This window comes from Pezoporus occidentalis, unplaced genomic scaffold (genome assembly GCF_034315485.1).
Source record: "Pezoporus occidentalis ecotype Australia unplaced genomic scaffold, CSIRO_AGI_Poc_V1 ctg47, whole genome shotgun sequence".
NCBI classification, from domain to species: Eukaryota; Metazoa; Chordata; class Aves; order Psittaciformes; family Psittacidae; genus Pezoporus; species Pezoporus occidentalis.
In genome coordinates, this window is record NW_026915802.1 from 935,878 (window position 1) to 959,562 (window position 23,685).

Genomic DNA, 23,685 nt, shown 5'->3' on the forward strand with positions numbered 1-23,685 from the left:
AAAATGGAAAGAAAACCTAACTCAGTCTTATATCTACACAGGGCTAGTCCTGGAGCCACAAATGCCACAAACATCTGCTAAATAGTCTGCTGTGCTTGGTGTACTTTGCTTTTGCCCTACTGAAGCAGTGTGCTCGCATAGCAGAGCTTGTCAGGAGCGTGACAGCCTGGGTATGCTTGTCATTTCTGTTATTCCATTACAGGTTCCTTTCTCTGGTCTGCAGGAACATACAAACATTTAATATCAATGCTATTTCTTTCCATGCAGCAATGATACAAAGGAGCACAATATTACAGCAGCATATCACAAATCAAATGATATGAATTATCCTAGGACCAGAAATCTACCTTTATCAGGCATCACTGTGCAATCCTCCATTTTATCTGATCACCATAACAATCACACTTGACAGAAGTATTAAAACAGTTCTGGAAGGCTGGAAATTCAGAGGGCTATATTAATTTTAATAAAAGAAGGACAGTATTTTTGCCTTCTAGGAAATTCCAAGATTTCAAAAGTTTGTACCAAAACCAGTAACTATATTTCAATTAGATAAAGCAAAGTGGAACACCACTGTATTTGACTGCCATTTTATTTCTTTTTAGTTTTGTATTGTACTGATTAACATTGTATTTACTACTGTAAGCATCAAAATAAAACAAGTAATGTTTCAGTGAACTTTGCAACAATATTGACACATATTCCATCAAGGTTTTACTTTTGTTAAATTAATACAATCTGGAAGACAACTACTGTCAGAGCATTTCCAAGAAGCTTTATTTTCCTGAAGACATGCAAACAAGTGGCCCCATTTTCAAGAGTGCTGAGCACCCAGTAGATCCCTCTGAATTCAGCACAACAGAAATCAGCCTTGCAATCGGATTAGGAATCTAACTGGTATATTCTGTCCATTCTGCTGTCTCACTGGAAATTGTTTCCAGTACTTCCCTGAGCAGAGGCTTGCTAACATAGCCATTATGGACCTCACCTTAAGGTCCACAAGTGATTCCAGAACAAAAGCATATTCTAATTGATACCACCATCCTCTTGTACAGATCTCTTGGGAAGACCTCTTCAGAAGAGCTGTTACATTTGATAAGTTTAGAAAACTGGTCCGAAGATCACAGAATCATAGAATGGTTAGGGTTGGAAAGACCTTAAGATTATGTAGTTCCAAACCACTGCCATGGGCAGGGATGCCTCACACTAGACCATGTCGCTCAAGGCTCTGTGGAGTACTACATCAAGGCACTGCCTTCTTCTAGTCTCATAAAAATCCATTCAGATTTGGCTACTCTGTACACAGGCCACTAGAAAAGTCCATACTCAGCAGCTTTTCCTTGATCTTCTCCTAGAAGACTTGACAATTCCTGCAGCCTTGGACACAGATGTTCAATTCAGATTATTCTGACAGTCTGTGCAGCCTAGATTTCTAAGTTAAAGGTAAGACAGATCCTGCTACTGTACCCTAGAATATGGAAACATACTTTGCCCTGTGAACCAAGAGCCTGTTCTGTATTTGTCTTCAAATGGCTCTAGCAATTCTGAACGTTTCATCACCATATCATTAAGCAAAGCCTCAACCACTACTAAGAGAAGCCACATGCAACAGATTAATGTCACCAACAAATCTACAGGGAAAGCAGCTGAGTCAGAGTGGCATCTGAGCTTCTCAGAAAGCCTACATCCAGTCTATATCCTTGGCTCATCTATCCATACTGTGAGCACAACATGTGGCTGTATCAATGTTACCGTATCATATGATCTCTCCAATGACTAGTCCATAGAAAATTTAATCCTTCTATGTGCAAGTAATATGGCTAATCTGTAATCCTCCCTAGCAGAGGTCTGTATTGAGGGTTCAAGGTTCAAATTCTCTTCTGCATGAGGTTATTTTGCTATACTTGCACATAAAGTAATGGATTCTTGTCTATTTGCTTGTAAAAATGACAGGAAATAATAGACCCAAATCCATCTCAAAATAATATTCTCTAATATAGTCCCCATCAATTAGGAAAATACAGATTTGAAATCACCAGTGCAGCCTTAATTCTGCTATATTATTCATTTATGTTACCAAGCCACCTTTAATTACTGACATCTTAGGTTTTTTTCACCAATGTGTCCTTCAGTCAACTGGGTGAATGGTATTGGGAATAAATAGTGTAGAAAATTAGGCTCTTGTTTGTAGTATCCCTATCTCATATTTGTTGCCCTTGGTATATAAATAAAATTGTTTTAATGTAAGATTTGGGACTACTTGTTGCAATTTTATGTAAAGTAGATAACTCTTTTAATCTTGAAAAAAAGGCCAGAGGCAGCCCTTGATTGGACCCAGTTTGACCTTCCCTATATACTGTAATTCAAAGAGACACATGACACCCAGTGGTTATTAGATATAATGCAGGAATGCAGAAGCCGTGGAGAATGTGAAGATACTTATCATTGTTCTCAGGTTCACAAAATTAAGATGCAACAGAAAAAAATGAAGACACTGGACAAATTACAATACATATAAAACAGTTGACAGAGATGGCCTTATCAGACTTGACACTGACGATACTGACAACAAGAAAAGCTCCCAAAGCAACTATCAACATTTGAAATACAAACCCAAATGATTTCTGATCTCCTCAAAAACATGACATTTATCCTACTTTGGAGTAAACGGTAGCTCCTTTGTGACACTATAAATCCTATAGATTTCTCCATCGGAAAATAACAATATCATGAGGTGATTTCCCTGAGGGCACTGCACCAATTAAGTAGATCCATCCTTCCACACCCTGTTAGCTTTCCACATGCTGCAGGCTTTATCGAAGACAGAGAGAGATGGTAACTGTGCTGGGGAAGTGAGGTAGTATGAAAGCACATGACACCTTCCAAAGTACTCTGACCTGCTGAAATGATCTGACGCTGTACAGATGAAAAGCAGTTTCTGGGCCTGCTCTTCTGCATAGCTTCCCCAAATCCTCAGCTGGCCCAAGAGTCTACCAGTGTCTAAGGGGTATTAAATCCACCTTTCTTCTCCTTCAACATAATATGGTACAGAAGAGCGTATAGAGCATCAAAGGTGCTTTATTCTTGATATGCCATCTCTACAAATCACTTGTTAATGTTAAATTATCATCATACTGCCTTCCCTTAATTTAGAGACATTTATGGCAAAGATAAAGTTACAGATTGATACAAGATTCTGAAAGGTACGTACTTTGAAAAGGAAACAGCTAGATAAAGTTGAAATGTAGAAGAAAAACAAGCCATTGCTAAAACACCTTCATTAGAGAAAAATCTTGTGAACTCAACTGCTGGGTGAAATTCTATACCTGTGATAGCCTATAGGTCAGAGCAAGTGATCACACAGTATTTCCTTGATGCTTTGATATTTATTAAATATTAATTATTAACCCACATGCTGAATGTCCTTTCAAACAGATCTTGAGTTTTAATATAGTTTTAATGTCCAACAACACAGCTAACACCAAAATAAAAGGAAACACATTTGAGATTTAGTGTCCCTCTGCTGAAAGATGAAGCAAATACTTTATCCACAAGCATTAATTCTTTGGTTGAGACCAAAGAAAACTTAGAGGCAATGCTTGAACAATATTCTTCTGCTAATGCATTAAAATAACAAAAAATAGATAATAGAAGGAACAAAGATATCTGTATCAACATACCATAAAAGTTAGACTTTGTTCAATAAAGTGAAATGAATAAAGCTATTTATTTGCAGACTAACTTAATGTAATGCAATATCTACTAAACTGTATTTTGCGGGTAATAGCAAAATAAATTGGTGAGGATATGAAGAAAAAGATTGAGTACACAGTGTTTTCAGACAAACACCTAACCTCTCCAGTTCAGACAATGCATAATGAAACCATGCTCTTCTTCTAACCTGGCTATGCTTTACTTCCTCAGTTTGCCAAACATTTCTTTCTACTGCTGTTAGGACAAAAGATTCTCTGTATCATAGGCATTTATGAAGCCCATGCATCAACACCTTTATTAATTGTTCAGCAACCACACAAGATCTATTATTTAACTGTCTCATTGTATAAATACTTGCTGTTGTCCCTCTTAAGGCATGAAAGATGATTTCTGCATCTTCTCCTGGAAGAAGAGATTCAACACTTTATTTTTTTTTTTTTTAGTGAAAGTGTTTAGGTGAGTAAACTGCATGTTTACACAGTTTATGTGAGTAAATATGTTGACTACATGTTTACTCACCGAAAATGAGTAAACATGCAGTCATACTTTACCCATATTCTTTTCACTCTCTCTTCTCCTGCTGTATGACCAGAAGAAACAGGGAAGTGAACAAAAAAGTAATACTTGCTGAAGTGATCACCATTAGGATAAACAAACAAACCACAGTGCAACACATGAAAAAAAAGGAAAACATCCTATTGTCACTGTAAACATAGTAAACCAGAACTTGTATTAATGAAGAATCAAATGAAAGGAAAAGGGAGAGAAAGGGCGACAGCAGAGATATTATTAAAATTATTTTAAAAAGTGTATTTTGGAGCAGGAGAATTCAGGTGATAATGCTCAATAAAACCTAAGGTTTAATTCAACTGAATTCAAGGAGAATTCAGGTGATTAAGATTTAGTGTATTTAAAACAGAGGTTTACCTTGGCTACCCAAAAAAACTTCTCCATCAAACAGTACAGCATTTCCGTTCTCCTACCAGCTGCCCCTTGGATGAAGGCCTGGTATCACAAATTCCAAATCTTTTCTCAATCACCTCAACTGAACGGCAGGTTATCTGTCCCAAATACAGACTGTTCACTCTCTGATGAGCTGTTTTCAGTGAGCACCCACGCTCCACATCCGAAAAATCTGGTCTCTTTGGAGATAAGTAAGGGTTGTTTCTGAGAATAAGACAACCGGGACCCGGCCTGAGCAAGTATCATGATGCAATGGCATTCTGAGTATGCTTTTGCTCAGTACTGAAACCTCCTGAGCAGTAAGGGATCCAAATCCACAGTCTAGAGATCACACATCTCACAGTACTGTTCAGACTAACTCAGAGCCAACTTTGGTATTTGAATACTCAGAACTACATCCTAGGAGTATGTGTTCTCCCACAGCACTTCCGATGATTTGGACTGGAATCCATTCTGTGTCACAATTTCAAAAAGACAGTGTCATTTCACCTAATCCTGGACATTTTTCTTTTGCATTTGATAGCTTTTTTATGAGACTATGCTGAGAGTAAAGACCCTTCTCTTTTTCGCACAGGGATTTATGAGATCATGTTGATCTTTCTACTCAGTGTGTTTCACGTTCTTTAACAAGGCCATGATAACAATGGATTCTTTCATTCATTTTTGTTCAGGAAATTCACTGTGTCTTTGCTCAGCCCTTTCACACAGCCTTTCAGTTTTCCCTAATGAAATGGCTTTCATGTCTGAGTGCAAAATTCTGAGACTTCTGGGTGCAGTTCTCAGAACAAAAATAGCTATTCAAGTTGTATTCATTGAACCAGAGGATTCACTTCGTCTTATTTGCCCTTGGTTTATATGCAGTTCATGGAAAGCAAATCTACATTATTTCTTTCGCTATCTCATATTTACTAGCCACGTAGAAGGCTATCCTTTACTCATAACAGCTCCTCCTGACGTGTTTTTCCTCTCTGAAACAAGTTGAAAGCTTCTCGATCTCCTTGGTGCTGCTTTCCTCATTTTGTAAGAGGCTATGAGCATCTTATGTTTTTTGCGGTCATCTCTCATTCCTGGAGTGAGAAAAGCTCTACGAAGCACTAAACTTCTCTGTAGCGATGGACTGTATCCCCTTGCACAGTACCTAGACAGATCAAGACTACGCCAACCTCTGCCTCTGACCATGGCGCCCGATTACCTCACACGCACACGCCGAGCCCTGTGCGCCTGCGCGCCGAGGGGACCATGGCAGCCGGCTTTCCCCTTCCGGGGTGATGCTGTCTAGGCGCTGAGGAGGTTTGTGCGCCATGGTAGGCTGCTGCGCATGCGCGGCCGGCGGGGCTGGCGATGTGGCGGACTGAAGGCAGGTGAGGGGTGGTTTGGTGCGGGGGAGGTGGCCGTGAGGGACTCGTGGTTCCTGTGGGGTCTGCCGCCCACTTCGCCTCGCTGTGTGGCGGGGTGGGGGCTCGGCCCCCAAAGCTGGTGTCCCGATCCCCAAAGCTGGTGTCCCGATCCCCAAAGCTGGTGTCCCGATCCCCAAAGCTGGTGTCCCGGTCCGCCTGCGCGGAGGCCTCTCCTCCAGGTCCAGTGCGAGGGCGTCCTGCCGGCACAGCCTTGCGTACGGGCGAAGCCCCGGGAGGGCGGTCGGGTAGGGTCAGCTCCCGCAGCTGTGGCGGAAAGGAGGGCCCTAGGCGTCGGGGATGGCGACCGGTGCTTCCTGCCGGTGCTTCCTGCCGGTGCTCCTGCCTGCCGGTCGGGCAGCTAGGCAGGAGCGGTCCTACGTCCGCGTCTGGAGAGAGTGGCCCTTCTGGTTGGTTTGGTTTTGGTTGTGGTTTTGTCGCTGTTTTGATTTATTTTCCATAAGGGAAGAGAAGACAGTGTGCCAACCCATTCCCAAAGGTTCCCGAGCAGGTGGTGTGTTCTTACCCTACTTATTTCTAACCCTCCTTCTGGCTTTAGTTCTTAGTTTTTTGGAGATTAGCATCAATATATACCACGTTATTAAAAAATAACATTTTGGAAAGGTCTAAGTAACAAAAGCACGGATTGGGACTTAAACCTTACCTTAAGATTCATCTTCCATTCCAGGGATAGCATTTAGTTTGCTCTTATGTAGTTACCTTTGCTCCATACCTGTTAGCAGGTGTGACTGAAGATGGAAAGTAAAAATGATGCAAGTAGCTACTGAGGAAATTCCCTTCCACTGGCCATTATCGTCTTTTTCTTGTAGTAACATAGACAGTTGCCCTACAAGCTCAGCACTATATCTAACATATAGAATTCATTACTGGAGGTGCCAGGGCTTGAGTTCTTGGAGCAGAATAACAACCAGTTGTCAGGACCTTAGGAAGAAACTTGCCTTTCAGGGTGGGTTATTCCAGAATGCCAGCTGCAATGTCATTTGTAGTAGCTTGCACTGGATATAATTGTTAATGGACTGCTGGTCTGACTGATGTAGACTCCTGGGTTACCATAGTTGCAGTTTAAATAAATATACAACTCTAACATGAGGTAGAACTTCAAAGGGTTGTTTTATAGGAAAATAATTTCTACAAATATTAAAAGTTATTTCTGCGCTTCATTCTGTCATTTGTCTGTTGGCCAGCTACCTTCTTTAATAGAAGCAGAACCTTTGCTCTCTCTTACTAGACTCTGCCTGCCGTCAGGAAGCATTGGAACGTTGTGGCAAGTCTGTAGTATGGGAGGCCACAATGTAACTATACATTTTCATAGCTTTTATTTTTAGCTTTCCAGTGTTCTCATTCTGGGTGTGGGAAGAAGAGGGCATTTCCCCGTAGGAGTGCATTGCAGGTATCGTATGTGTTGTGCTTTTAGCAGTATGGATTTCTTTAGCCCCAGCATGTTCTCTAATCACTTGCTTTCTTGTGATGACTTACTTTACTCTTGAGGGTGAAACAGACTGTATTAACAAAGCCACAGCTTTGCAGGTTCATCTGTTTGTTGTTTGGGCTTCCCCAGCACAGCTGACTTGTTCTGGGATGCAGTCCCTGAGATAGCTAATTTTTTGGAGATAAAAGTTGCCTGAGTAACTTTAAATTCTTGAGGGGAAAAAAAAAAAAAGTTGTTTATAAATAGCCTTTGGCCTTTCGTTTGTTTTGCTTTTTTTTAGGGGTGGAGAAACATGTCTAGTACAGTAATTTTATATCTACATTTCATTCTTTGGAAAATCTGAGATATTTCTGGCGTGAAAGTCTCCAATTAGCTCACTGGCAGTGTAAAAAGAAATAAGTAACTATACCACTTGATTTAGAGGGGCATTGATTTAATTACAGATAACAACCATATGCTTTCTAGCTGCTACTTTATCTTGATTACCCATGTTGTTGAGCTTAGGCATTATGTCTTTGGCAGATCAAGAAGTTGCCTTCGTATTTCCCAAGTTTTGTGTGTACATTAAGGAATTATTAACTTGTCTGATAGAATTCATAATGGAGTTAGAAATTACTTGCTCATTGTGCTCTCCAGATGAATCTATCATGTACTTTACTCAGTGTAAGTATTACACGATTCTGCTTCAGGTACTTCAGTCAGATTGACTGACCTGTACTATACTCTGACTTGCTCAACCAACTGAAGAAAGGACCTGAATGTGAGAGGTGCATCCATGTCTTCAGTACTTCTGAAATACCTTTGATTCATGGATGGCATTCACAGCAGTAGGAAAAAATAAAGATTCTTTAAATATCTAGTATATTTCTGCTTTATTTAATTTCTTCCTTCCTATGCCTTAGTTTTTTTGGCAATTTTTAACCTACCCTAAAGGGCTTAACAGTTGTACCCTGTTCTCTTGTAGTTGATGTAGAAATCCATGAAAGATTGGGTCATGGAAACTTTCCCAAAACTTAAAAAATCAGCCTAAGGGAGATGAAAAATTTCAGTCTGGATAATTCTACAATGTAAAGTGTTAGTTGATACACAGATTTGTTGCCCATCTTTTCTACTCTGTAATGTGTTATTAAGCATGCATAGTTTAGGGAATTTTGCAGGGAATAAACTCTTTTTTTCATTGGCAAGCGTTGCTAATCTAAATGTGTGAGAAACAGCAAATGTGAAGCTGGGAGTTTAATAGAATTCTACAGATTGTTTAACAGATACAGGAAACCTTTGATAACCAGATTTCTATAAGGACAGCTATGGCTCCCTTTGTTGTCTTATACTGGTGGAACTTTCCTTGGATTCAGAGAAAGGCCCTTTTTATTCTTAACTGTTTTGTAGTTCTTCAATGGAAAAAGTGTTAAAAACCAGCTGTGGCACTATGGAAGCATGGAGACAATATAGTCACCTGTTGAGACTCTCAAGGAACTACTGGGCAAAGTGATGGCATTGAAGAGCTTGAACCAGCGTTTGAGCATGGCGGCAGCTGAATCTGACAAGGACTCTGGATATTCAGGTTTAGAAAATCACTGCATTCCTTTTGTGTGTTATCTTGCTCAGACTTTGCTTTTATTAGTCACATTTGACCAATCTGTCTCTTAGCCCCTTGTCATTTATGCCTCATTAACTGAGAGGGTCTTTCTGTATAAAACAGATTGCAATCATCATACCATCAAACTGTTCTGGAGTAGAGCTTTGTGTAGTTATGAAGTTCTTTCTGAATTTGAATGGCATGAGAATTTAAAATGTGCCTAGTAAAGAAATGAATGGAAGACTCTTACACTTAGGAGTCTAGAAGTGGGGATGGCAAAATTACTTTTTTTTCTTTGCAGTGATGAATGAACTGTTGGATTATGCTGCCTAATCTCTCTTGTGATTTGACCTGAGAGTAATTTGTATAACATCAGTAAAATGTAGACACAATGTGCCGTTTTAATACTCAATAAAACTGTGAAGAGATGGCTTTTAAAGGAAAAACAAACAAACAAAACAGAAAGAAACCCACAAAGAAAAAGAGCTTTTGTGAGAGATAGAGGATTTCAAGACACAAAATGCCTGCAGCACAGACTGGCTGTGCAGTGCTGGAGCCCATAGTTCTTTGCTGCACCATGTTTTAGAGCAATCTTCATGATAGTGTGCAGTCATTTGGAGATTAACTATGAAAGAACAAAAAGTAATAATTTTGGGGGGGGGGGGGGGGGGGGGGGGCAGTATCTGCATGAGGACTAGCCTGATACATGAAGCCTTTTGTTAAAGGCTATTTGACAGCTGTCACAGCAGGTCTAATTTTATTGGTGTTCCAGAACTGAACTTTGTTGTTGTTTGTGTCTTGGTTGGAAGAAAGCAGAATAGTGAAACTGAAAGTTGGTAGCAAGCATGGTGCATGTGAAACAACTAACAGCTGAATTCTACATTTGGCAGATGGAAGTTCAGAGTGCCTGAGTGCTATGGAGCAGACTGACTCAGAGGACGTGCTGAATGCGTCGTGTTGGAATGTAGAGGATGGGCCTTGGCAACGCCCAATGGCCGCAGGCAACCCCTTTCCTGCACTTTCTCCTATGGTTGTAATGAAAAACGTGTTAGTTAAGCAGGTAGGGAAGAAATAATCTCCTGAAAAATATTGCATGTTCTTTATTGTAGTATTTTTCCTTTCTCAAAGATTTTACAAAGTTGTTGGAATCCAGATAGCAGCTGGTAACTTGAAAAGTTCTATTGTGACAGTTAGAATCACTAAGATGGAAAAAGTGAAATGGAGAAGCTCTGCTACATCTATTAAACCTTTTCGTCTTAAAGGGATCCCACAAAAAATAGATCTTTAAGAATGTTATGTTAATAGCACCAAAGAGTAAAGCAAAAAAAGTGAGTGTTTTTCCTTTTGAAAGCTGGTATTTTCATTTTCATTCAGTAAAGATGATAAAATAGGATGATAGGTTTTTCTTCTTAGTTCTTATGGCCTAAATGTGCTTTATGTACAGTGGGAAATGCTAATCCAGGATGTTTACAAGTAAAAACATTAGATTTGTATCTGAAGGCGTATTTTTACTTAATCAGTTATTTCTCTTAGCTCTGTGTGATAGCTCACACTGCAACAATTACATTCCCTATTTATGTATTCCAGTATCTTGTTACCTGTTGCCCTCCAGCACATCCCTGAGACTGGTAATGTTTACATCGTAACAGAAAATAGGAGAGCTGCAAGTTCAAAGTATTGCCGTGTTATTAGACCTCTGGCTGTGTACACGTTTTCTGAGCAGAGGGAAAGTTCTTCAGCTTTTTTTTTTATTAGAATACATGTCAGAATACAGCGAGAAGAGGAAAAACAAATATATATCCTGATTCCTTTTCTACTGAATCTTTTATAACAACAAGTAAAACCTATAAAATTCAAATATAGTGTCACAATGCTGATATAAATATAGTTTTCTGTTAGTGCTTGGCAGATTGTGCATTTGTGGGGGAGATAAGACAGGCTGAGAAAGTTTGAGCTGTTCAGCCTGGAGAAGAGAAGGCTGCATGGAGACCTCATAGCAGCCTTCCAGTATCTGAAGGGCACCCACAAGGGTGCCAGAGAAGGACTCTTCATCAGGGACTGTAGCAATAGGACAAGGGGTAATGGGTTGAAACTTAAACGGAAGATTGAGGTTAGATCTAAGGAAGCAGTTCTTTGCTGTGAGGTTGGTGAAGCACTGGAACAGGTTGCCCAAAGAAGTGGTAAATGCTCCATCTCTGGCAGTGTTCAAGGCCAGTTTGGACAGAGACTTGGGTGACACTGTCTACTGTGAGGTGTGAGAGAGGTTGGAACTAGGTGATCTTTAAGGTCGTTTACAGCCTTAACCATTCTGTGGTTCTGATCTGTGAGCTTTATTTTGGCAAGAAACAGTTTTATAGTCATGTTCCTATATGTGTGGACAAAATACTGTGTAAACAAATACTGAAGTTTTTGTATAGCAGGGAGTAGACAAGCTTCACCAAAGGCTTATTGATAGCCTTTGGCCCATACCTCAAAAACACTGATTGCAGTGGTAGTCTAATGTTAAACTCCAGGTTGTGTTGCAAACAGTTAGGACATGTAGCTGATACAAAGTAGCTTTTATATTATATTATATATATATTTATATTAAAAATATGTTAAAGTATATTAAAAATATATTAAAAATATTAAAAAACCTGGTAGTGTATCAAAAAGGAAATTTGGGAGTAAGAGTTGGAGGTAGGTAAAATTACCAGACTCGGTTCTTTTGATAGTGCATCATAACTTCTGAGTCTTAATTACATATGGTTAAGGACAGTAATGTTGAACTGAAAAATGTTTGCTGCAATAAACAAAAACAGTAAGGCCAGGTCAAAATAATAACAATGGAGTGTCTTTCTGCCTCTTTCCTTTATGCCTAGTTACCTCAGGTGGCCATGATGGTTATCTTGTTAAAATGGGCTTTTCAACACAGCCCTGAGTGGGACTTGCTGAACCAAAAAAAACCAAAACAAACAAAAAAGCCAGCATCCAGTTACTGCTATTTATCAGTTTCAGCCAGCATCATCCTTCTGCCTTAGAACCACTGTAATCCTGCGCAGTGGTGGTTACCTGCTGTCCCAGTTTCAGAGTGTAAACAGCTAACAATGTTATTAAAAAAATAAATCAAGCAGGGAAGCAGGGATTAATTCCCTGGAACACAGCGGGGCTTGTGGCATGGTTTCTGTAACTCTTTTGAAAGCCTTTTAGACAAGTTACACTGGTATGTGCAGGATGTTAGCCTTCATTAAAAAAAAACAAAAACCTCCCACGACACCCCAAAACCACCCAGACCCAACACTTTGCAGAATTAATAAAATAAGCATGTCCTTCTCTACTGAAAATGAGATTTTGGGTAGGAGAGCAAGAGCAGAATGCAGCATGAATGCAAAGAAGAAAGTAGATAATAGACGTAGGAGAAAACAGAACAAGATAAACAGCTACCACAGCTCTTCTAACTTCAATGATTTTAGGGCTCTGCTGTACTAGATACTGCACAGTTGTGCAGTAAATGATTAATTCTGACTCCAAAACCTTGCTTCTTAAGACTGCTTGTTCAGTCCTAGGTTTGTATAGCCACAGTATTTATATAATTCTAACATCTTGAGATACTTTTCTTTTGAACGTGTTTGTCCTGTCTTCTGTGGCAAGGTAATATTTATTTTTACAGGTATTTGTTTTGTACCCCTATTCCGTAAGAGTCTTGCTGACTGAACCAAAGAAATTCTGTGTCAGAATAGGTGAACCTCATCTCCATAATAGCTGCTTGTGACAAGTTCAAGTCCTTTCCTGGGAGAAATGGTAGCATTTGCCAGTTTAAATTTTATGAGACTAGGGGAAAGGAGGTACATTTCATGTGGCTCAATATAGTTCAAAACCCAGTAAAATGTATTTGCACTAAAAACTGTGCATTCAGCAGGCCTGCCTCTAGCATTCCAAGTCATAAGGAACTGGAAAAGCAGGTGGCAGTATATTATATTAATTGTGGTGGCAATGACTGAAATATATGAAGAAGTGAAATTTTCCTTCAGAAAGAAATGGTATCTCTTATTAGACCATTGTGTATGTTTGGAGAAAAGCAGGTATGCTTTTTGGCCAGGAGATCTCATGAAGATCCATGGTAATGTATTGAAAGAGGAAGAGATGGTGTCTTGTAGAAATTGATGTATTCTCCTATATTGCAGAGTGTGGCTTGTGGGAGAGAGTGAAAACTTGGGTATTTTTCTTAAAATATAATGCTTTTAAGGTTCACTAGTGTGCACTGTATCACCAGTGCTATGGAGTTAAACTGCTCGAAGGTTACAAAAGGCTTTTTTCCTTACATTGGTTGATATTCAGCTTTTTTTTTTTCTTCTTCTTCATGGTTTTAAATGTATTGAAACTGTTTTGTACTTAAGATTGCAAAACTTACTGAACAGCTGTCGTCTTTATTGAATAACGATTTCAAAAGCTTGCTATAAGAATAGAATTGACAAGATTAGAGTGCTGCCTTTCAACAAAGAGGGAGTCTGAATTGTTCCTAAAATGTCTGTACAGTCTTTCTTTGACTCTTTAAAAATATAACCACAATGCTTAATTCTTTTCCAACTTTTCTGTGCACTTGTTGTTTGAGCCCAAGTCTAGGTCAAACTTTTACATAAGCATTGTACAATATAAGCATGCACTGTAATCTTCATCTAGGAAAGCATGTATAAATTCAGATTGAATTGTTTTTAAATGTATCTGCTGTTCCACAGTAAAAGGATTATGGATGACAGCTTTGATTCTAGTGCTATGCTCTGTTGTCGGAGAAAGAGAAGGATGAGTTTGATGGAAAACTGTTCAGAATGTATTAATGGGACAGCATATATCAAATATGGAGAAATGGCACAGTCCACCTGTTTCATTTAAGGTTTTTTGATCCTTTTCTACAATTTTATTGTAAGACTTCTGTTTTTTCCCTGTTTATGCTTCTCAGGGGAGTTCATCACAGCTCCAGTCTTGGACTGTGCAGCCATCCTTTGAAGTGATTCCAGCTCAGCCACAGCTAGTCTTTCTTCGTCCATCAATCCCACCTCCCATAAACCCTCACCCTGTTGGGAAAAAGAGAAATGACTCCACTAATTACCTGCCCATCCTGAATTCTTTTCCCAAAATAGCACCACAGCCCTGCAAGAGAGATCGCTCCTTTGATCTAGAAGAATGTCAGGAAACCAGTTGCCCTAAACGACTCTGCACAGAAACACCCAAGATGGAGAGTTCTCCCGTATCAAGGAGCACAGGCATGCCTACTAGTCCTTTTGCCCACCTACCAGTTAGCTTTAAGACCCCTCAGGAGTCTAACCAGCAGAGTTCTTCAACTCTAATGACAAGTGGAAAACTGTCAGCTCTTCCTGGTTTTCATCGTGTTTCTAGTGACACTCAGAAACTGCCGGGTTTGACTCCCCTTTTGCCTTTTGGGACTCTGCAGGCAACAAAGTGCACCTCTCCTGAGAGCGAGAGTGCAGCACAGACTACAATGCAGTCTGCAGTGTGGAGCCCCCCATTGATACCAGAAGAGATTTGCACTACCCCTGAGCTGCTCTTGCAGCAGCAAAGCAAATGCAGACGCTTTCAGAACACACTTGTTGTCCTACGCAGGTCAGGATTGCTGGAGATCACTTTAAAAACCAAGGAGCTCATTCATCAGAACCAGGTGACTCAGGCTGAGCTGGACCGACTGAAGCATCAAACACAGCTTTTCATAGAGGCAATAAAGAACAATGCTCCACAATCATGGGCAGAGCTAGAAGCATCTCTAACGGGATCTGATAAAGCTGATGGTAACCTTGCAGATCCCCCTTATCCCAATATATAGTAGCTATTGGTCAAGTTATTTTTGTGCCTCCTGTTTCCTGTCTCAAGCTTTTACTTGAGCATTTTCTGAGTCCAGGACTTGCAAGGTGACATGTCTTGAATGACTTGTCTTCAGAGCCAGCTGTGGGACTGGAACAGCCTGGTGGGGTCTTGACAAATGGGTGCTTACTACTATGGTGTGTCCTTGAACTACATGCTAACTTCATGTACTTCCTGGGGCTCTATCAGCTTGGATGTGCTTTGCTGGCATGTTCCCATTCTTTCCGTAAAGACAGTCATTTACAGTATTTTGCAAGCAAATATCTTCCTGGTCCCCTCTTCAGATAGTCAGTTCTGAGGATGGAAAAGCACAACAGGCCCCAGTATTGGTCCATTATCAGTTGCAATTAGATGAAAGGCATTGGGGAGAGGAGAGGAAACTTAGGCTGGGGGGGTGATATTTTTAGGCTGTTGCTGTCCTTTGTTATAGCAGAGTCTTGTTTTGGGGGGTTTATTGCATTTGAATGAGCATTCTGTATTCATTGCAATCTTTGGTCAGTGTCATGAGTGTCTTAGGACCCAAGGGAAATGATGTGTTTTGATGAGTATACTTTTGATTCTGGTCTGTACAATTTGAATGAGTGAAAGTCACAAGGCTTGCACTGGAAGTGTTTGTTTTGTTCCAAATCCATGTTTATTAATGGCTCACAAGTGTACAAGGAAAGTGGTTTGGATTTTCTCAGTGGCTAACAGATTAAACATTGTTATTAAAGACTGCAGTAACTTCTTTTTAGAATAGCACAAGGAAGATATTCACCGGGATTAATTCAGCAAGACTAGTTGCATATTATTTGATATGTGTATCCTTAGTTTACAAGCATAAACTGTTCCTTTTTTTTTTTCTTTCCTGTGAAATCAGATAACTAACTATTAAAAAAAAAAAGAGTTGAAAGGAAAAGGAGCATAAATGGCCTGTGATGAAACAAGTCCTTCTCCCATCCCCTTTCTTTCTCTTTTTTTTGTTTAGAGAAATTAGATGAATGTACTGGGGGATGGGGATGTCAGGTTGGCTAATCTCCAAAAAAAATTTTATCTACCTTGAATTTGAACATAAAAAAACCTCAGCAATCCCAAACCAAGAACAAAATCCCAAAACATTTTTTCTTCTGAGTAGGTTTGTATCATTCCTAGCCTGCTTGCCTTGAGATACAGCTAACGCTACTGTCTGCATAAGGTATTAGGCCTGGCTAGTAGAGATCCACAGTAGTCATGTTACCGAAGTTGTTCTACAGACATTTATTTTCAGTTTATCTAGGCACTTAACTATGTCACTCCCTCCAGTCTGAAGGGCTTTTTTCAGAGGCAGTCTGTGTAAAGAACTAAGAATGACTTTGTCTAAGAGCATTAAGGACTCTGGATTGTTTATGGTGTGTTCCTTTCTGTGTGACAACATTTTCAAAAAGTCATGGTGACTCGGTGACCGGGTATTTTGATGCTTTGATCACTCCTGTTATCTCTTTCAGGTTCTTAAAAATAAACTTGAAAGTAAGGTGGATGTCTTGCTGATTTGTGACAAACCTTTCCATTTTCTGATGCCTCTCGGAATCGATATTGCAGAAGATTGTGTAGAGTGCTTTTGTAGTCTTCCTCAAATACATGCATTAGAGAAATTGTAAGGGAATTCTCTCTTTTAAGGGGTTTTCCTCTTTTTACATTGATGGAAAGAAATGCTGTACATGCCTCACAAAGAGGAGAAATCTGAGTCATATTTGTACTGTCCATAGTAAAGTTTTGTCCATAGGCCTAGAGAGAAATACTGTGCCAGGATTCAGCCTAGTGAAGCTATGCCTTGCCAGGTGTCCTGCCCACCTGCTCAAGACTAATGCACTAGGTGGGAATTGATTGAAAGAAAAGTGTTCACAGACTGTGTTGTCCTGTATTTTTTTAAATATACATGCTGTAGTTGTGCATACCAGGATTTCTCATAAATTGCAGCGCAGCAATAGCAAAACTCAGCCAGCAAACCTAGAAGGCAGGATAATACAGTGCAATAATGTAGGTCATGTCTGATGTAGCTTCTTTGGAATCAGTTGTGATACCTGCACTGGATAATATTTGGCAGGATAGATGTGATGGTACCTTAGGCCATTTGTGAAAGAATCCCAAAAAATAAGCTTGATTTTTCTGAGCTTACAGGAAGGAGAGGAGGCAGTAGCAGGGAATTCTATTGATTGGATACCTGTATGGGCCTAGAGGTGAGATGTGAGAAAATACATAGGATATCTTTCCTACTTTTCCTAAAATTCTTATTCTACCCATCAAATAGGAGAATTTGAAGTTCAAAATATATATATTTTAGGAATTGATTGTCCTAGAAAACAAGATGATAGGCTACCTAGAAATGAAAGCAAGTCAGAAAAAAAGTCCAGTCTTAGCTGTTTGAGACAAGAAAAAGTGGGTCTGCTGGTGACGTCCATCCTATTTCCGCTGTTCTGACAGAGTAAAAGGAAGGAAATGCTAGCCTTGCAGTGTAATACTTTTTGACTTAAGGAGACTATAGCTGATAGAAATGTCTCATAGTCAACACAGAATCGCATATATTTTTTTGCCTGACAGCACTGAGGGTGGGCTGATGCGGGTGTGCTTATGGCTGATGGGCCTTTCAGCTGGTATAATTTGCATAAATACCTATTCAATAAATCTGTGACTAGAGTTCAGCAGCTGGTTAGAAATCTCCTACTGGGCATCAGTCCAGACTTAAACAGTATTTGCTGAACTAGAAAAATACACTCTGGAACTATTACATGTAAATCTGGAGCCCCTTAGGAACCGTATCTCTAGATAACTGCAAATCTTGACGCAACATCTATGAAAAAAAGGATGTTGAAGACCCCTAGTGATAAGTAATGTCATCAAGTACCATTCTGTTTAGATTCTCTTAGCTGCCTTTATTCCTGGAAGCCCTGATAAACCTTTAAACAATAAGGGTTTCCTTTCTTAGCTGCAATTTAATAAAATAGGTTAGCTTGGAACTGTGTTGAGAAAATTAATTGACTGCATCAGGACCAGAACAGGTCTTTATTCTGGGTAGGATGATTTGAGCAGAAACATTAGCTTCTCTGATTGGAAGCCTGTAAGCAGTGAGCCTACGGATAATTTTTTTGACCTTTGAAGCAGCAAAACTTTGCATTAACAAATTAGTTGAAGACAGCAGGCCCAGTCTAAAAAATCAGTCAGATGGCCTGCTGTGGCTTCGGTTGTTGCTGACACCTAGCAGGCAGGGTAGGTTGATGGTTCAGACAGACTGCAGTTTTTCTATTGTTTTAATAAATGTTGGTATTTTTGATTACTATGTACTTTTGAAATTCTACTGCTCTAGTTGGAATGTAAACATTTTTTGTAATTTTGAAGTCTGTTGCCAGCTCTGAATGCAGTAGCCTACTCTGTTATAGAACATGACCTTTTTGCTAAAACTTCACAGAAGCAGACTGTGAAATATGAATGAAATAAAATCTATACTTGAAAAGTTTGTGGGTTATTTTAGTGCTGTTAAACTGCAAAGTCCTTTGTTCGGAAGCTTGCTTTTACATACAGCTCCTTGGCAGCATGTTGCCCATGTAGGAAAGTGCCGATCCAAAAGTGGTACTATGATTTCTCTCTCCAAAGAGAGTCACATGAGCTTTAACACTATGTTATGAATTAAAGGGTCTGTGGGAGGAGCATGAGTAAAAGTGGGCTGTACAGAACTCTAAAAATATATTGTCATGGGTGACCATTGCCATAGATGTGTCATGAACAACCTGGAAAGATTTTTCCACCTCGGAACTGTTATCTCTATGTGATGACTGTACATTATGCTCACCGTCTGTGCGGGTGAACTCCTACACTGCATATTAATCTTGTCAGCTGTGTATGCACAAGTTCTAAATTGTGAAGTAAGGATCTTTTTACTCTCTCTCTTGAAGAACATTCTTTAACTCAATCTGTATACCAGCTTTTCACCAAAGCACATTTTTCAAAATGTGGCCATCTTTACAGTCTTTTCTTTGTTCAGAGATGACTCTTACAGTGAGAACTAGGCAGTCATGCTCAGACTATCCAGCAGCCTTGTGACATGAGATCATGTCCTAAGGTACAAGAGATTCTGGTCAAAGTTCTTATGTGGCACCAGACAAGGCAATAATTTGAATCTTATTGCTTTAAATCCAAAAAGGGGTGCTGTCAATTGAAGTAATTTTATTCCCCAAGACTGAAAACTCAGTGCTTGCAAATTTTGTGTTATTAAAAGGTATGGGTACAACTGAAGCAGGAAATTTTCAGGTCTCTGTCCATTCTGGCTAGCTTTTTTTTTTACATGATGAAGTCTAACTGCAGGATGTCAGGCCTGTTCACCTTGATTTCATTGAGGCCAAAAACATTAGTTGCTTTTTTCAGGTGCACTGCATCTGTCTTGTTTTTCTTTCTCATGACACACAAAGAGCCTGAAAGGAGCAGGACCCTCACAGGCTTGGGCTGAGCAGTCTTCTGGCATGAAAAATTTCTGGCATCCACGAGGTTGAAGGCAGCATGCTGTTACTGCTTTTGTTCTCATAATTCCTGGGACAGAAATGTGGGTTCCCTACCTACACAACTGTTCACTCTTGCTGTTTCTGGGTGGTATTTCCTTTTGGGCCCCTGTGAAACACAGCCATATAGCCCCAAGTGTATTACGTGGTCCAGAGTGACCAAAATACAATTTCTCTTCCTTTCTTAAATCTGTGCTTCCTTTGAGGTATGTCTGTGAGATAAACTAAGTCTTTCAGTATAATCTATTCAGAAGGCAGAAGGGAACACCATGTGTTCAGTCTGCTCTCTTGTAGAGCACAGTTTCCAAGACTTCCTCAAATTCCTGTTTGAACTAAAGTGTGTTTTTAGAGGAAGCATCCTGCATTGATTTGAAAGCTCCTAGTGATGAAGAATCCACCCAAATTGTTCAAAACATAATTACTTACTGTTAAAAATGTGCCTCTTACATAGAGCCTGAATTTGTTGTCTTTCAGTATCCAGCTGTCAGATCTTTTGCCTTTTGTCTGCTAAACTGAAGCTCATGCTGTGACATTGCTGGTTTCATTGTAGGCATTTACAAACTGAACAAGTCAATCGTCAGCTTTCTTTTTTAAAGTAACCGATTAAGCTGTCAAATCTTTGAATCCTTTATTCATCTGTGGCACTCTTCTTTGGATCCTTTAAAATTATTTAAATTAATTTTTAATTGGAACAGTAACTTTAATAGCAAAACAGGATTGCTAGAAGAGTTGTCCAGTATCAACCCTCCCTACTGCTATTCTGCTTAATTTTCATTGCAGCCTTGACCATGGCATCAGATTGAAAGTTTGCTTCTGTTGCTTCTGCAGTTGGCGAACTGTCCTTTAAATGTGTTTCCACACTCCTTTGAATGTAGTTTGCAGCCAGAAAGCAAAACAAATTATTTTAATAAGTGACCAATTGCATTTATTAGTTACCTCTGCTTCTCTCCTCAAAACTTTTTTGTCTTCAGATTTTGAAGGTAATTTTGCGTTGTATTCTAATTATTAAAAATAATGTTAAATAATGCCAGTTTCATACCATTTTCAAGGTAAGAGTAGAAGGCAGTGCTTAATAGATCTCTCTACAATTCAGAAAGCATAATGCATTTCATAGCATCCATTTGATTTGTATAATTCTGGCTTCAGTCTGTGTCATGGGGCACACTGTTAAATGCTCAACAGAAGTAAAATGTTGTATCTTTGTTGGCTTTGTCCTTTACCAATTTTTAATTCTTGCTCATCAAAATAAGGTGTTCGTTTTACTTGACCAGCTCTATTTCTTATAAGCTTTATCACTTCTAATTTTTTTTGCTTTATAGGTCCTTGATTAATCACAAATTATGGGTTATTCCACTACTTTCTCTCAGGTGTCCAGCCTTTGTTCATTCAGATCAGTTTACCTACCCACTGAAAAGCTGATGCCTTGTTAATTCTTTCATCCCCTCAGCCTTCTGAAATCTTTCCTAGTGGTCTAAAATTCATTGAAGTAGTATTGATGGTCCAGAGAGCTTGTTGGTTAGTACCTGTTAAATTTTCTATCACAACTTATTCAGACTTGCTGACTTTAAAATGGCTAATAACTGTTGTTTCAAATGTCCTGAATTACTTTTTGAAGTGGAAATCAAGCTGTTGTCATGAATGCAAGGAATATATCTGGCTTTTTTCTAATTGCGCAACAAAAATTTTTGTGAAATGCTTTTGCCATTCTGCACTGCAGCAATGTAATTTCCATCTTGAACTGAAGCACTGCCAGTGGAAAGATTTCTTCTGCATCTTGTGCATTTTAAGAAATGGAGGAAGTGGGCTTTCCAGGGCCAAAAGGGGAGTTTCATCAGCTTCTTCACTGTTTTCTTCTTGTTCTTACTGCAATTAAATTAATTGAGTTAGTCTAATGGAACTGGAATGCCTCTTACCATGCCCACTTAGGCAGTCTTACCTTTTTCCATCGCAATAGTACGGGGTTTTTTTAGGCCACTTATAGTTACCAAGACTAAGAAATCCAATAACAGACAGAAAACCAATCCTTACTGGTTTTTAAGAGATAGGACTGCTTGAAAAATTTATGTGTTTTCAATGGAAAAGTCCTGTGTTTTTATTGGAAATGAAAATGTATTTTGGCTGGCAGCTTAGTCTTTTGCAGCATTAGTCATAGCATTCATTTTTCAGTGAATCTCAAGCACTATGGAAATAGTGTGGACTGTGGGAGTGGGGGAAGATGTTGTTTCTCTTTACCCTCATCCCCTTCTCCCGGATTGTTTTGGGTTGCCTCTACAGGAAGTAGTACCCCAACTTTGATGAGTGGTTCCATCACCTCATGCTGGAGAACAGAAGCCTGCATAGACAGCCAGAACTGCTCAGTTCTCTACAATGGATGAGACTAATAGAGAGCTCCTGGGTAAGTGAGGATGAAACAGCATCTCCTGAGAAAATTGCTAGCTTAAAGAGTACAAATACCATTTTTTCATCATATCCCTAAAAGTTCTAATTAAAAAAAGAGAAAAAAAAAGGTTTTTGTTTGCTGCAAAACATGGCTATGCCAGATAGGCCTTGCTCTACATTTGCCAGAGGAAGAGTTCAGTGCAGCGAATATTTTGTGAGATGAGCAGTGTTTCATGTGGAAAGTGTGAAATATGAGTAGACAGTAGGAAAGCTGTTTTACCCAGAGTGAATGTTAGCAATGCCCATTGTTTTGTATTCTTGCTAAGCATAGTCTCCCATGCAAATGATAATGCTATGCAAAGTGTCCAAACATGCTTGGAAGCCAGAATAAGATACTCTTCATCAAAGTGAAATTGCCTCTCACTTTTCGACATCCTATTGCTGACCATGCTTGCAGCACACTTTCTGAGAAGATCTGACAGTGTGTTGCTGACCTCAATTGTGTGAGAAATGGCCAGAAAGAATTCTGAAACATTTGTTTCCGCACTAATTGTGCAAGGAAGGCAAGTCTGAGCTTGAAGATAATAATCTGAATAATGAAATGCCTCCAGATGTGTAATAGGAGCTGCAGCCAGCCTGAACTGGAACAGAGCAGAGTGGTGAACTGCACTGAGGGTCTATTGCTGTAGCGCTTATGGTCTGCAATGGCAGCATTTGGGTAGAGACTTGTTGTAGTACAGGTATGCCAATGGCCCTGACTGGTTTCTAGCAGTTCAGAATCAAGCTGGACAGCTCAGACATGTGCCTCAAAGCTAAAGGCAAAGGATCTATTCTTTTGAAAGGCTGGTATGCAAATATAAAACTGGCCTGCACATTGAAGTTGTTACCCTGTTCATTTTTTCTGCAGCCAAACTTAAACCAGCTGTGTTACATGAACTGCCTCTGCCTGATCCTGGAGCCAGCAAGGTTATGGAAAGCATTATTGCAGTTTCTAAGGCTTCCTTTTTTTTTCAAATTCCACTGCTTCTCCAGCACCTAAACACCTACCAGCCTGAGACACTACTGTCATTGCGTGCAAAAGGGGTTAGTTTATCAGTGAGCTTAGTTGGGTGAGTGGAAGCAGATGAATGCCAATAGAATAAAAATCCTGAATTCCTGAGGGCAAGATTACCCCCGATACAATGTTTCCTGTTCCATGTCATTATAAACTCTGTTATCCACGTGTGAAAACCTTAGAGGAATACCTGCATGCTTGCTTCATCTCGCTGTTCTGGCACTTGGTTCAGTAACAAACAAGCACTCAGTAGTCCTGCAAATATTCACTATTATCTTAAACAATAATGACAGTAACGGTAACAGGCCGCTGCCTGCATCTTACATTAGTATGGGGAAGGGAGGAAAACACCCAATTTTTCACCACAGCTTAGCTGAAGTTTAGGCATGCTTTTGTAATTTCTTCATCACATCCTGTTCTAATGCAAGGTCAGTCCTTAGCACATAATTTTTCAGTAAATGGGCTACTGCATCCATTTAAATTCCCTTCAGAATATAAATGTGACTAAAATAAGTCTCTGTCTGCCTGAAACTGTTTCTGTTTGGGATGCTAACAAATATAGCAGCACTCAATTCTTCTTGGACTCTTCTCAGATATTTCCATGGTACCCAAGCTCCAGGTCAGAACTGCTCTAACTTGAGTACACATAACAGGAGGAAATTAATATTGGCAATTGTGTTCACATTTAATGTCCAACAAACACCAGTAGCACTGACATGTCTAACATACGCTTTTGGACTTTTTCCTTTCTTTGAGATTTGCCCTGGTCTCTTTCTTATTAATTTAAAAAAGATCTT

At 39.6% G+C, this 23,685-nt stretch overlaps 1 protein-coding gene and 1 long non-coding RNA gene across 4 annotated transcripts; both read left to right on the forward strand.

Moving 5' to 3' along the window:
• The first annotated feature begins 7,046 nt into the window (after positions 1 to 7,046).
• On the forward strand, positions 7,047 to 16,428 carry CIPC (CLOCK interacting pacemaker). Of its 3 annotated transcripts, none has more exons than XM_062636133.1 (4): positions 7,047 to 7,482; positions 8,908 to 9,082; positions 9,988 to 10,157; positions 14,034 to 16,428. In XM_062636133.1, exons 2-4 carry the CDS (start codon positions 9,010 to 9,012, stop codon positions 14,910 to 14,912), a joined length of 1,122 nt encoding a protein of 373 aa, XP_062492117.1. In that variant the 5' UTR covers positions 7,047 to 7,482; positions 8,908 to 9,009; the 3' UTR covers positions 14,913 to 16,428. The 3 variants fall into 3 exon arrangements, with proteins under 3 accessions (XP_062492117.1, XP_062492119.1, XP_062492116.1); XM_062636135.1 differs by lacking the exon at positions 7,047 to 7,482 and adding an exon at positions 12,747 to 12,816 and having other exon boundaries at positions 8,612 to 9,082; positions 14,034 to 14,229; XM_062636132.1 differs by lacking the exon at positions 7,047 to 7,482 and having other exon boundaries at positions 8,627 to 9,082.
• Positions 16,429 to 21,101: 4,673 nt separating this feature from the next.
• On the forward strand, positions 21,102 to 22,986 carry LOC134172753 (uncharacterized). Its single transcript, XR_009967997.1, has 2 exons — positions 21,102 to 21,850; positions 22,742 to 22,986. It is a non-coding gene; the product is annotated as an uncharacterized LOC134172753 (long non-coding RNA).
• The last annotated feature ends 699 nt before the right edge of the window (positions 22,987 to 23,685 follow it).

What these genes read in the sequence shown, in the direction of transcription:
- CIPC (XM_062636133.1), top strand. Translation starts at nt 9,010, where the DNA reads ATGGCATTGAAGAGCTTGAACCAGCGTTTGAGCATGGCGGCAGCTGAA. An exon ending in CAAGGACTCTGGATATTCAG is followed by an intron (nt 9,083 to 9,987) that starts GTTTAGAAAATC and finishes TACATTTGGCAG; the next exon opens with ATGGAAGTTCAGAGTGCCTG. An exon ending in AAAACGTGTTAGTTAAGCAG is followed by an intron (nt 10,158 to 14,033) that starts GTAGGGAAGAAA and finishes TATGCTTCTCAG; the next exon opens with GGGAGTTCATCACAGCTCCA.